The sequence below is a fragment of the Hippocampus comes genome, unplaced genomic scaffold (genome assembly GCF_001891065.2).
Source record: "Hippocampus comes isolate QL1 unplaced genomic scaffold, H_comes_QL1_v1.1 scaffold257, whole genome shotgun sequence".
Classification (NCBI taxonomy): Eukaryota; Metazoa; Chordata; class Actinopteri; order Syngnathiformes; family Syngnathidae; genus Hippocampus; species Hippocampus comes.
The window spans coordinates 244,046-257,906 of record NW_017804972.1 but is presented as its reverse complement, the minus strand read 5'-3'; the positions used below and the strand labels follow the sequence as shown (position 1 = coordinate 257,906).

General features: G+C 39.4%; 2 protein-coding genes across 8 annotated transcripts in view; both read left to right on the top strand.

The window, feature by feature from the left end:
- pdxdc1 (pyridoxal-dependent decarboxylase domain containing 1) overlaps window positions 1-4,538 on the top strand; it is a 34,557-nt gene extending 30,019 nt beyond the window's left edge. For 4 of the 5 annotated variants that reach the window (XM_019892066.1, XM_019892050.1, XM_019892058.1 and 1 more), the window contains 2 exons: window positions 1,433-1,531; window positions 1,674-2,404. In XM_019892066.1, coding sequence (XP_019747625.1) covers window positions 1,433-1,531; window positions 1,674-1,921 — 347 coding nt within the window. In that variant the 3' untranslated portion in view covers window positions 1,922-2,404. Of the gene's footprint in view, window positions 1-1,432; window positions 1,532-1,673; window positions 2,405-2,792 lie in introns of those variants that run through there. The other variant, XM_019892033.1, reaches the window with a different exon arrangement.
- A 600-nt stretch (window positions 4,539-5,138) lies between these two features.
- gspt1l (G1 to S phase transition 1, like) overlaps window positions 5,139-13,861 on the top strand; it is a 14,878-nt gene continuing 6,155 nt past the window's right edge. Inside the window, exons 1-10 of one of the 3 annotated variants that reach the window (XM_019892080.1) lie at window positions 5,139-5,592; window positions 6,445-6,489; window positions 7,287-7,538; window positions 9,279-9,312; window positions 9,417-9,494; window positions 9,662-9,842; window positions 10,380-10,534; window positions 12,219-12,359; window positions 12,452-12,545; window positions 13,513-13,593. In XM_019892080.1, the coding sequence (XP_019747639.1) occupies window positions 5,400-5,592; window positions 6,445-6,489; window positions 7,287-7,538; window positions 9,279-9,312; window positions 9,417-9,494; window positions 9,662-9,842; window positions 10,380-10,534; window positions 12,219-12,359; window positions 12,452-12,545; window positions 13,513-13,593 (1,254 nt within the window). In that variant the 5' untranslated portion in view covers window positions 5,139-5,399. Of the gene's footprint in view, window positions 5,593-5,628; window positions 6,000-6,444; window positions 6,490-7,286; window positions 7,539-9,278; window positions 9,313-9,416; window positions 9,495-9,661; window positions 9,843-10,379; window positions 10,535-12,218; window positions 12,360-12,451; window positions 12,546-13,512; window positions 13,594-13,861 lie in introns of those variants that run through there. The other 2 variants (XM_019892098.1, XM_019892089.1) reach the window with 2 other exon arrangements.

The window sequence follows — 13,861 nt, the reverse complement described above, 5'->3', positions numbered from 1 at the left end:
AGAAATAATTTCATATATCTTTTCCCATTTATATGATTTGCATTATTCTATTTAAAGCCTAGTGGGCTGCAGTATTTCTCCTCGTAATTACGCAAATGCGCATCAAGATCTCTCTTTGTCTGACCTCTTATGTGTTTCAGCGTAATTTCGTTGTGCAAATGCATTTATCATGCTCATAAAAGTATGGAGATTATTTTAACTTTAAGAAATGTTGCGTTTTTTTTCTGCGGGGGTTCAGCAGGGACCACGTCAGCGGCCTCACCCGGAGGCTCCCGGCGGCAGGGACGCAGAAGCAAACCCCCGCCTACTTATTGGCCAGCGGTTTATAGTACGGTGCGGCGCATATAATTACAAAATTGATTTTTCTTCATAAATCTGAGCATGCGGCTCTTAATCAGGTGTGGTCTGTAGCCCGGAATTTACGGTACTTGTTAAAAGTTTTGTGCCTTTGAACACACAGTGCGATCAGTTGCAATGCATATATGTGAATGATAAAAGTAAATTGCATATTTGTCAAAGGAAATCTAAGGTGCTTCATGAAATGTTTTGTAAAAGATATGTTCATTACATTTCAACATTTTCCTAATGTTTTTGTGCTTCTTTAGACCAAAACAAAGGAAAGACATGTTATTTTGATTATTCATAGCAGAGTATGGTATACTTTTAATGGTCCGACCCACTGGACATCTACCGAGGCCGTATGTGACCCACAATGTGAAATGAGTTTGACACCCCTGGATTAGGTGGTATATCCTTAATATCAGAGGTGGGCAATTTACTAAATTTTGCCAGTCTGTCATTCATCAGCGGCCTCTGTACCTGTCCGTCATAGTCAGTCGATCATTATTTCAGGCCGAACGAAACCGTCGGCGTCAGTTGGGCATGTTATTTTAACCACGGTTTCGTCATCACTTCCTTCAGTAAACTTGATTTGTATGTTCATAAACAACATCAATCTGTTAAAAAAAAAAGTCAATAGCCTACCACTGTTTTACCTCCTAAAATGTTTTCCTTCAAAGTTTTGTTAACCATAACCAGAATCCCATGTCACATTGTTCCCTAAGTGTGCTTCCCAGTCCTTCTGAAAACCAAAATCAGGTTGCCATGACAATCAATCAATGCTTTTTCTTCTTTCTGCTCCTCTTCTGGTTCATCTTCTACTTCTTTCTCTTCTTCTGCTCCATCGTTCAGGTCCATTGTTAGTAAAGTGCCCGGTTAGTGACTATTACACTCACAGAGGAAAAATCATCTCAGTGCTTAATCCATCCCCCAAAAAAATTAATTAAAAAAAAAAGTTTGTCATCCATCATTATTCGTCAGAAAATCGGGCATCTGTCAGTGACGGACTGACAGAGCTTCCATCAATACTGATGTAATGCCCACCCCTGCTTAATAGGGTTCTTATTTATACTCACTATATTATTATTCATAGGTTCTTTGGACTCCACAGAGGTGACATACTCTACCAAGGCCCAGTCAGGCAGGCCTCCCTTGAAAGACTCTTCCACCTCATCATTGGAGAGACTGCAAGGTAGCACTGTACAAAACTACTGAAGACAAACAGTGCTTTGTGATGCGTTTGAGGAAGGAGAACATCACTTGCACGTGTCTTGTTGGATATGTTTTGTTCTTCCCAATGCATCACGATCGAATAATGCTCTTTTCCATCACAGGTCAGAAGTTGTTTCGGCGCTCAGGTGCAGGCTCTGACTCCTTGAGTGAATCCAGCTCAATTGGACAAGCTGAGGGGTCAACCAGCATCCACTCACCCTCTTTAAGTGTACCAGAGGTTGACTCTGCATGTCAGTGCATTCCAGAAGAAATTCAGGACTCGTCTCAGCAGAAACAGCATGGCCAGGTGGAGGACAAAGCATTCTTGGAGGAGAGGAAGCTTGAAGGCCAAGAGGGCCAGCCATCATAATGGTACCAGCCTAACTCATTAACAAGACGTTTTATACGTAAATTAGGCATTTATGCTGGTATGAAAGAGTAAAGTTGCCTAATTAGTATGGTCTAATTGTTTCTCTCAAGAGTGTCTGTCCAATGAGGTTGGAAAGGATATCAGCGAACATTGTAACACTGTGATGCTTTTTTCTAATCACTTCCACTTATACCAATGGCTGTAGTTTACATTGTATTTACACACATTTTTGTTTGACCTATGAAGATGGAAGGTCCAAGATCAGGACTTAAAGCGATGGGCACAGAACACCCTGGTCACAAGTCAGTCAGTCACAGGACACATAAATTAACAAATGACTGATATAAACAAAAGGACTATTCACACTCACATTAACACCATCCCTTAATGGTAACAGTCCCAAGTCACAGATGGCAAACTCCGGTCCTCGAGGGCCACTATTTTGAAGGTTTGAGATATTTCCCTCCTCCAACACACTTGATTCAAATGATGAGATCATGATGCGCTGCAGGAGCCTGATAACGATTCTGATCATTTGAATCAGGTGTGTTGGAGGAGGAAAACATCTAAAACATGCAGGATAGTGGCCCTCAAGAACCGGAGTTTGACACCTGTGATCTAAGTGAACTGCAGCACCATCAGTGACGAGACAGATAAGATCTTGCATTACATTCAATCACCATCGCATCCACCAAAACAGCCCATTCTGGTCAAATTTTTGTCGTGAGTGCAGTGGTTTGATTGGTTGTTGCTTATTTTGGGATGTTTAAGAAAAACATTAATTGCACTAGGTTAACTATCCATAAATTCAGAGGAACTGTTTTTGAGTCCCCTTGAAGACCTCACTTATTGTAGATGCCGATTCTTTCAGCTCTGTGGGAGATTCCAAGGTCATAAAGGCTTGATTGTGGAAGGGATGCTAATTAATTTGCATGAGGAAAGAGCTACACAAATGGGATACAGCGTATTAGAACAGTTCCGCTTGGTGCACTGCTGTGATTGTAATGCAGAAAAGCCTGACCGCATGCATGATGATTTTGGACACATGCCATTGCACAACACTAACTCTATTCACACCATACACATAAATGTCATCTACCTTTGCTATGTCTATGCAAACCTAATTGAGACACAAATTACAAATAATGCTATAGCATAGAAAATGATAAAAATTGTGTATATTTTACCAGAATATGGTATTTTGGTGGGAGGATCAGTAAAGGATTATTTTAAAAATATAACTTCAAAATATATGCAACCACATTGCAGCCATAGCCACACTGAAGCAAAAACTTTAATTGCTACACGACCCTCCAAAGCATTTATATTTTCATCATGACCACAAGAATATGTTTTTGCATTTACAGTTTTTTTTTTTTGTTGCAAAAGATATCCCACCTGACCTGGCTCAAAGTACTTAACATTTAGCACATGTCATAGTCATGGATCATGATATGGGAACTAAAAATAGAATATACAAGGTGCGTGAGAAAAGTTCATGGACTGGTGCCACAGAAGATGGAATTTAAACTACAAGTTTTCCCTTTCGAGGTAATTCCCATGGGCTCTCAAGTTTTTCCGAATCACTTTTGTACATTTCTTGATCATCCTCGGTGAATTGTACATGATCTGCATGGATGTAGTAAAGCATTTGAAAACGTCAAAAAAAATGAAAATTTGCCTTTTTTGATGTGCACAAGTGACACATGATAGATTGAACAAGTACTTTGGCAATTTAATATCTGATTTGCAAAATGTACTAAAGTAAATGAGAAGAACTAATACACTTTACCAGTTTTCTCTGCCGTGGTTTCATTTTCTCATGGAAGGCACGTTGTCATGGTGAAGCATCCATGAGTTGTCTTGCCGCACCTCTCACTTAGCAAACCACAGGATCTCTTTGTAAATGTACCAGTTGATCTTCTGGCCAACATTGAAAGGGAAAACTTGTAGTTTGAAATAGATCTTTTGTGTTACTTGTCAGGGAACTTTTGTGACCTTGTATTCTATCCTAAGGGGATGTTGAGCTCAACGATGCAAGATATTTTAATGTCATGTTCATTTGCAAATTATACTTCACAAAAAAAGCTGGTAGAAAATATTACGTTCTGCAAATGTTTAGATTATTATCCAATATCAAATTTTCAATGTGGGAAAAGGCATTTTTGGAAATCTTGTTTAAATTGGTGATCAATTGACAGTTTGTCAATACCAATTGGAATTTGGTGAGATTGAGAACTAGTCTGGCCTGGCAAACTTTTTTTTTTTTTTTATACATACCTTGCCAACTGTTAAATGTATATCAAAGAAAAGTACCAGATAAAGTCACACTGAAGTACTCTGAGCCAGGGCCTTCTGTAGTATTGAGATAAGATATTGAAGTACAAACTTTTGTGGTTAGAAATACATTGTGTTGGTAGAATTAAGTTATTGTGATGAGAATGAAATTGATTACATTTACCTTAATTGCACTTGTAAATAATTTCTTACATGATGTAAATTAAACCCATGCTTGATTTCACATCAGATGATGATAATGTAAAGTTGTGTCTCGAACTTTGTAACCTTCCAGTCTTTCATGAAGAACCTTGATTTAATACAATATCCTATAGACCAACCTGTTGTAATGTTTTTTTATTGGCTGTATATAATAATGAAACACCCCTCACCTTCCCAAATGCTCCCTATGGTGAGTATAAAGTATTTCTGAACACGTTTCGTTGAAACGTCCTTGTGGAACGTACAGCCCACTTTCATCGGATGCAATATTGCCAATACAAGATACAGTAGAACAGTTTTTTTAAATGTAGGGTCAAACCTCATGAGAACTTGAACAAGAACAAATGACAGATAAAAGGTTACGTTCTTAATCAGAGAAAGGGAAATCAATTTAAAATATAGCGATTATTATTTTCTGTTTTAATTAGGTTGGAATTTTTTATATTCCTTTGTACTCTCAATTGGGGGGGAAATCTATATATAAATGAATTTATCGTCGCCTGCCCAACTAATGACTGCGTTTCAAACTGAGTCATTCTACATTTCAAAGTATTTTCCACCATGAGAACATTACAAACTCATTTTTTAAAGGACAGACGCAATTTCTTATGAAAAGTATCACTGGCGTATATGGGACATGTAGTCTTCTTGATTTCAGGACTCGCGAAATACAACTTTCTTCTCCATTTCTAGACTTCATAACCCAGAAGTCATTGCGCACAGCACGTCCGGTTGAAGGGACGCAAGAGCTCACGCGGACTGTCTCTGGGAGTGCTGAGTCGAATATCCTCTTTGGCGTCTCCACCGATCGTACCGGCCGCTTAATTTCACCTAGGTCGGATTGAAAACATTCCTCCTCGAGTTGGGACGTTTTATATCAGTCAAAGGTGTGGCCTGAACACCGGGATTTGGGTGGACACTGAACGTAGCCTAAAAACTGCGTAGCTCAAATCTCACTAGTGAAAATTCAAAACCCACGATGGACCCGAGAGACACTGCCCCTGATTCTTGGGAACAAGAGGACGATGTGGAGGCCACAATCGACGGACAGCTTGAGTCTGCTTTCACAAGCTTAAATGTAAACGCTAAACCCTTTGTTCCCAATGTGAACGCCGCTGAATTTGTCCCGACGTTTGCCATGAAAGCACACTCGGAAAATCTCGATTCAATGGGTAAGCCGACTGTCACGTTGGGTAGCAACGTTAGCAACAAGCTAGTCGTTAACATGAGCACGACTGTGCAGGTGCTAACCCTCGAGCTACACTACAGACACGCGTTAGTATATTCCAACAACTGTGCGCTCTATTATGATAGGACGCTCGGTGCACTGTACTGAAAGCATTGCTCTGTTTTTTATCTCATGTAATGTGTATATACACTTGTTGTGCTATTATATCACTTTTTTTCTAGATGTGTTGAATGACTATTGGATCCCAACCGGCATTAGCTTGTTAGCTACTAATGCTAAGGTAGCCGGTGTGGTTTCATGATAAGAGTGCTGAACACTTGTTCCGCCCTCTTAGGTTTGTGTGGCGTACCAACCGTTACTTCTAACGGTACACGTCACTGGAAGAGGAAAGTGAGTGAAACTTAGAACTGCTGTCATATTTAACAACAAGATACAAGCACATTGAATTATTCGGGTAAAGATAACCTTCTTGGGCTATGTTGCGTGTTGACCTTAGTGCGATGTGACGTGGACACGGTGACGCCTAAAGTTTCATTGAATCATTCGTTAAGGCTAGTTTCTACACGTAAACAAGTCTGAGCGCTAATTACGCAGTGTCCGACACTACTCATAAGAAGGTGTAAAGGATAGCCAGTTACATGTCGTTGACACTAAATAATAATCATGTTGCTGAACAAATATACAACAAAATCAATTTGCAATAATTGTATACTTCCTTGAGCAACACAAGTGGCTTGCGACCCCTGTGGAAACAAAATAGTTGCGCTTACGAGTATTGAACATTAATTCCTGTCTAATTTAATTATTTTGAAGTAACAGACATGTTGTTTTTCAGTTGCTGTTGAAAAAATAGCCACCATGGAGGTGACAGAAAGTGCTGGTATGTATGGTCTGTGTCTTAAGCGTGAGTGTCAGCGAGCATTCCAGCAGTGAGATCTAGTTTCTTGATGTTTGTTGTCCTGTACTGTACAGACAATGTCAGAGCAAGTCCTGTAATAATATAGGATGGCTCCCTCTCTTTGAATGCGCTTCTCTCCAAATGTGTTAAATTGTAGGTGATCATCAGCTTCCAAGAAATTGTTTCAAATACCCAATCACTCTCACATAAGCATTTCCTCATTAACTTAAATCAGAACTCTTTTGATCATAGGTAACAGGTAATAAATGTGTTCATAAGATACTGAAAAAATGAACTACAAAGTGTCGAATTGTAGTGCAGCCTGCCTGTACCCGAACTTTGTGAAAATAATCAAATAAGCACTAATAAATATTTATTTAAACTGTAATTGCAAAGTAAACATTTGAGAGGAGATGAAAAGTGAACTGTGGCAATTGATATCCACTTATCTAAGCCATATTTTCTTAAACTGATGCCAGACAGCAAAATACACAATTTCAAGTTATTTTATAAAAATGCAGAAGTAGTTACTGCTGCACTATATTAAGTGCAATCAATTGTTCTGGTTGCTGTTGGTATGCTGCAGAAAAACCATCATCAAAATTATTCTTACACAGTATTCCTCATCTGAGTTGGTGTCGCTTAATGGAGATGTTTGTAATGATAAAAGTATGCAATAAACTTGATAAGATAATTATTTGGAGAAGAAAGTATGCAAGAAACTTTTGTATAATGATTTGGAGAAGAAAATGTGCAAATAAATATGAAATTTTATGCAGCTCGATTGGAGAATGGTGACACAGAAATGACACCAGAGGAACCATGGGATCAGAAAGAAGTTGAACCAAATGAGGAAGAGCCAGGAGGTCGGTGCTGTGGTGACCGCGGGCCAGTGGTGGTAGCAACAACTGAGGAGATGGGGTCGGAGATGGTGGAAGAGGAAGAGGAAATGCTTGCGCCCAAGGTTCCCCCTACACAACCTGACGCCCCCAAGAAGGAACACATAAATGTCGTGTTCATCGGACACGTAGGTCAGTTAATGCATAACTCCGAATTTGTGATGAATGCACCTGTTTATAAGAACACTTTGGTCTTTCTTGGGTAGATTGCCCTGTTCGCTCTGCACAACATTGCCGTTAGCACATGCGGTACATATGGACTGAAATTTACGTCGCTGTGTAAATGGGATCACTTCTACTGTCAAACCCCACAATTCAGCACTCTTGTTGCAAAGTAACACAAATAAAACTACAGATACACTTTTTAAAATGTGTAGCATATCAGTGATGCATAGTTTAAATAAAGTACAAAAGGCTTTTCTATAATGCTAAAATATAAGGCACCATGGTGAAACTTTAGTAAGTCTTGTATAGTTGTGAAACAGGTAAATTCACGATGTTTTTTTCGCATGGAGCTGGATAATTTATCACATTTTACAAAACAAAATCAATAATTACAACTGTGTGATTGTTTAGAGTGTGTTCATCCATACAATTCAAGTGAAAAATCCCCCATAACCACCATTTCTGTCCAATATACCGAATGGGAAGAAAGAAAGAGAACATCCGTTCACTTTCATTTACACTGTTTCCCTGAATGCAACCCAGTCAGCCGTTCTGTGACTGCTGAAGTAAACATGAATAGTGGCTGAAATGAACTGCAAACCAGCATTAATCGCATTACTTAGCTGGTGAAAAGTAAGAACGAAGAAGTTGACACGGATGCATGGAATTACCTGCGGCACGGTTTCATCAGCGCAACAACCAAACAACGGCAAATTAGTTTATTGTGGGGCGTGGGGGTGTTCCCCTCTGCAAAATGTCACATTACAGGGGACAACTCACAATCTGGGCTCATAACTTGAGATACGCTGTTACCGATATTGGTATCGGTCTTTAATTTTCCTCTGAACGGCTTGAGTTTGATGCGATTATGTTTTGAGATGCATTCAAAAGTAGCACGTGGGGGGTTTGTTTCTTCCATGCCAAAGGTCTTATTCACCATTTAAAGTTGTGCCTCTGCGTTAAATTGTCAAATAAGTTGAACTAATCAAAGAAATACTTTTTTTTTTGTTTAAAAATATGTCAGATAGAAAGTTAATATCATTTATAGTTTGCCAAAGCCTTAAAATTTAGGAATCATTAAAAAAATAAGAATCTAGGGCGAGGCACACACAACAGGTCTTAATGCTCAGTTCGGATTTTGAAATGCAATATTTTTGCACTTGTGTGTGTGTGTAAGCAAGTTTTGTGTGTGAACATATGCGTCCCCAAAGTGACTCGCATGTGCAGAAGAAGCGATGACTTTGCTCAGAGTAATGTTTACGGAACTAAATATGGTCGAATATGTAAGGGCCACTGATGTGGTCGGGGCTGTTTTTTTTTTTTTTTTTTTTTTTTTTAATCTCCAGAGGAGTGATGCAAGATGAGGTATCATCAATATTTTGTGGAAATATGGTGAGGATTTTCTCGTTTCATGGTGACGTCACTAAAGATTACCTCACGTCATTGCAGCATTAAAAAAAAAAAAATCTGATACAGATCGCATTTGGTAAAAAAAAAAAAACAATCTCTTTTGGACTTTCCTGTAATGTGAACCTAGCTGAGGAGGAACCCGCAACATGAACGGCCACAACACAGAAAATGAATGGTTGGGGAGAATTTGAAAGAAGTTGGATGAAACTATTAATTGGGGATTTTTTGTTTGTTGATTTTTTTTTTTTGCTTCCCCATCTTGCGCTTACTAACCTACAACCTTTCTTTCCTCTTTAGATGCTGGAAAGTCCACTATTGGTGGACAAATCATGTAAGTTGCGCTGTTTTTGTTTTAGTGTACTCCATCTTACTGCAGGTGAAAATACATAATCGCTCTTGTCTCATATTTTCTTGTCTTTCCTTCTTCACCATCAGGTACCTTACAGGCATGGTAGATAAGAGAACCTTAGAGAAGTATGAGAGAGAGGCAAAGGAAAAGAACCGAGAAACCTGGTGAGTGGGTGTGTTGTGCTGTCTGTTATGTCAAGCTACAACATGGAAATGTGCTCACGGGTGCTAATAATTGTTAAAAAAAAAAAAAACAACAACAAATACATAAATCATAAATTGCTGGTTTTCCTTGAAAAATATGACCTAACATCTCAGTTGTCTTTCTTCAGGTACCTATCTTGGGCTTTGGACACCAATCAAGAGGAGAGGGACAAAGGCAAGACGGTAGAAGTGGGCAGAGCATATTTTGAGACAGACAAAAAGCACTTTACCATCTTAGACGCCCCAGGCCACAAGAGCTTTGTGCCGAACATGATTGGAGGTGCATCACAAGCGGACTTGGCTGTGCTGGTGGGTCGAGAAAAAGCCTCGTGTTTCTGAAAAATTCCTTGCACAAGTGATCGAGCAGACACAGTGGTGACAGCATATCATTCATCCATGTCAGATCTCATGCATTCAGACAATTACAATTAATACACCTTTATCTTCATACACCAATTCTGTCTGCATGTAACGGTACTTGGATGTGTCATATGTGACCCACCGCAGCAAAATGTCACATTTTTTACCTATATTTCAGAAATTAAGTTTTGGCATTACCAGAAAGACAATGATCTCATCTTTCCAATGCTATCTCACCCATTGCGCTATGCTACTCATTAAAACAAACAAATTGCTCATTAAATAATTACCACTTATTTCATTACCACATATACGTATGAGTAGGTGGAACACGCTCCTTTTGTGCTTCGTTCATACGGCATTCTGTAGTTAGCACCATATCTTGATCAAATGATTTGGTGACACATAGTTCTTTGCATCTCTGGTCTGTCATGTTTTGTGACATTTAACGTTAGAAATGGTAACAACTTTAATGTTGTTCTCCAGGTGATCTCTGCCAGAAAAGGCGAGTTTGAGACAGGTTTTGAAAAGGGTGGACAAACACGAGAACACGCCATGTTAGCCAAAACAGCAGGTGTCAAGCACCTGATTGTTCTGGTCAATAAAATGGATGACCCTACAGTCAACTGGAGCCTAGAAAGGTAGGTCGATGGATCAAAATGATCAACACAATAAAATGTCTTAATCTTGCAATATTGTGTCACATATGGACAAGACAGGAATAGTTTCCTTTGATAAATTGTTAGCCCATTTCTAATCATCTCAAGCAAAGAACAAGACCAAGATTTCTTCTTTTAGTCAGCGGAGTCACATTTTCCTTTACCGTATTTTCCACACTAAAAGGCACACTGGATTATGAGGCACATCTTCAATGAATGGCTTATTTTATAATTTTTTAAATCCATAAGACGCAATCTACAATGCATCCTCTAGATGGCGCCACACTGAAGGAAAAGAAAACAGAACGATCAGATGTCAGGAAAACGTATTTAATAAAGCAGCAACACAACTTAACCAACAGCAAGTTAAAACATTGACTCATTGACGTTGAACTCTCTTGCCACTGCTCTATTTCCGTGTTCAACCGCGTAACCGATTGCCTTAAGTTTCAACTCTGCGTTGTAAGCATGTCTCGAGCAAGAAGCCGTTTTGGGGTTGAAATATTGCCGGAATGACCATACACAAGGCGCATCGAAATTTATGGTGCGCTGTGAGCTTTTAATAAAATGGAAGGCTTTTAGGTGCGCCTTTTAGTGTGGAAGATACGGTATTTAAATCTGTGGCGGAGTAAAGCAAGGGAAAGCGTGCAGATTGTGTGTTCTAAATAAAATGGGGAAATGTTTGTATTTTACATTATCCATGACAGTGAACCCAAGCACCACCCCTCCGCCTATTCATAGTTTACTATTCGACTATTTGCGTATTCTTCTGTGGAACCCATCTTGACAATTTGCTTGCAATCTCATCTGTTGCGGACTTTGTACTTTTTGGGTAATGCTTGAAGATGCCACAAGATGGCGCCAAAGCCATGGCTGATAAGAAAATTGTGACGTCAAGGAAATATGTTACTGGACCAGCAAAACTTGCTTCATTTTCGGGTAATTTCAAAATGTTGTTTTATAATTATATTTAATTAAAATTAGTTACCAATTGCATTAGTTATAGTTATATTTCATCATTATCCACATAAAGGTGTGTGTGTTTCACACCACAGACCTTTTAAATTTGTTCGTGCCTGTATTGAATCAGTCAGAATCAATTGGAGTCAATTAAACATTGAAGAACACTGAGATTATGTCAGGGTCATCAAATGAAAACTCAAGCTCCATCATTTTTATCTTGGAGGTTGGTTTGCTACTGCTTGATTCTTGTTGTCAATAAGATAAGAGATCAGATTATTGATTTGCTTCGACAACTAAGTGTTTGCCCTCACTGTGGAATGACTGTCAATCTCGTCAAAATTTGGTGCACTGGACAAAACGCATCATAAATACTTTTGTAAATACGGCAAAATTTCGATTCACGTACGCACCTGTTCACGAATGAATCGGTTTGACATTTTCTGACATATTGTTTTGGTTCACAAGCAAAGCTTCAGTTTGCAAAAAGTCACAGCATCCACGTGGAATGTGTACAGCTTTTGCACAGATCTGTAGCTTTGTCTTGTTCGCTCTAAATTAGCCGTGGGTATGGCTGCCAAGAAAGTGAAGAGTGAGCCACACAGCAAATACAATTGGTAAACAGAGGTTCTGTTGATACTTGACTCATGGTATTTTTGATTTTCAATGCGACTTTACATGGATCACTTTCTGTCTCAATGCTCAGGTATGAAGAGTGTAAGGAGAAACTAGTGCCATTTTTGAAGAAGGTGGGCTTCAACCCAAAGAAAGACATTCACTTCATGCCATGTTCAGGTCTAACAGGAGCCAACCTGAAGGAGCCTACTGATATGTGCCCCTGGTACACGTAAGTCCTTAAATGTGACCAGATGTAAAGCCTCCCTTCTCATTTTCCCACGTTCCTCCAACTGCAACATGTGTCCCTATTTGTTTTCGCAGAGGTTTACCGTTCATTCCCCACCTGGACAGTTTGCCAAATTTTAACAGATCAAGTGACGGCCCTATCCGATTGCCCATTGTAGACAAATACAAGGTAACTTTTTTTCACACCTTTTATACTTATATTTAATACCGACCTCAAGATGCAGAAGGCTGCATCTAAAGCCAGCTGCACACTGTGCATCATGAGCAAACGATACTGAACAATTCAGTCGCGTTGCAAAGTGTGTGGAGTTCTGCGACCAATTTTCATGAGTTCCTGACCATCTGCAACTTGTTAGATTGTGATTCCAAATATTGAGTTGCGAGTGACTGGTACTGCAATGGCACTGACATTACTTCCAATAAAAAATGCCCAAATAGAATCACATTTCAGAACAAACCGCACCACAGGGCATGAGGGTCCCCCTGCCATAGGGTCCACTCTTCAAAAGAGCTTGTGCAACAGGTAGTCTGTGGTTGGGTAATAGCGAGCTTTCTTTCTGCCCTCCTGCGTTGTGAATCTAACGGGCCGTTTGGGTCAAGCACATTTTTTTTTTTATTTCAGATGGTAGAAAAATGTGCCCATGTTACAGTTGTTCGCAGAAAAACTATGACTTAACAGATCTTGCAAATGACATTTTTCTGCTCACTATTGGACTTTTTAAATCCAAAGCATGACTTGAGTGCTCAGTCAGCGATGTTAATGTTTTGTTTGTTTTAACCAGCTCTCCCTGTTTCGTGCTGTCTGTGCTTGATGCCATTGCCACACGGAGTAGAGTCCAAAAATCTACTCTAGGCCAAACTTAGATCATTTATACAGTCTACCGAATGTACCCCGCGTCCATTGTGACGAGACTTGGTAAGAGCAAACTTTGTAGGGCTGTTGAGTGTTAACTGCAGCCATCAAAAGGTTGCGCTGCTTGGTAAAAGTAATGTTGGGGAATCTTACAAATTTACCCCTGTATGATATCTATAATTTATGGGAAAAAATATCTGTTAGACTTGAGAGATTGCATTTCAGATTTTTTTTTTCAAATGGAAGAAATTACATAACTCATAAAGCTCTCTCTCTCTCGCAGGACATGGGCACTGTGATTCTCGGCAAACTTGAGTCAGGCTCAATCAGTAAAGCACAGCAGCTTGTTATGATGCCGAATAGGGTAAGACCTGTGTTTCACCAGTATGGGGAATAAAGGCTTTATCTTTTTGTTGTTTTTGCTCCCGCTTTAGTGGCCCTTTACTCCTCTCCTGTAATGTGAATGTCATTATAATGTCCAGAGATGAAAGTCCTCCGGATATTCCCGGAATTCCGGGTTTTTCAAATTTTTATGAAAATTTCTCCGGAGAATTGAGGAAAATTTGCACAATCCGGATATTAGCTGACAACATTGAACGAAGACGCGTTTGAGTTCATTGTATATTGCTTTC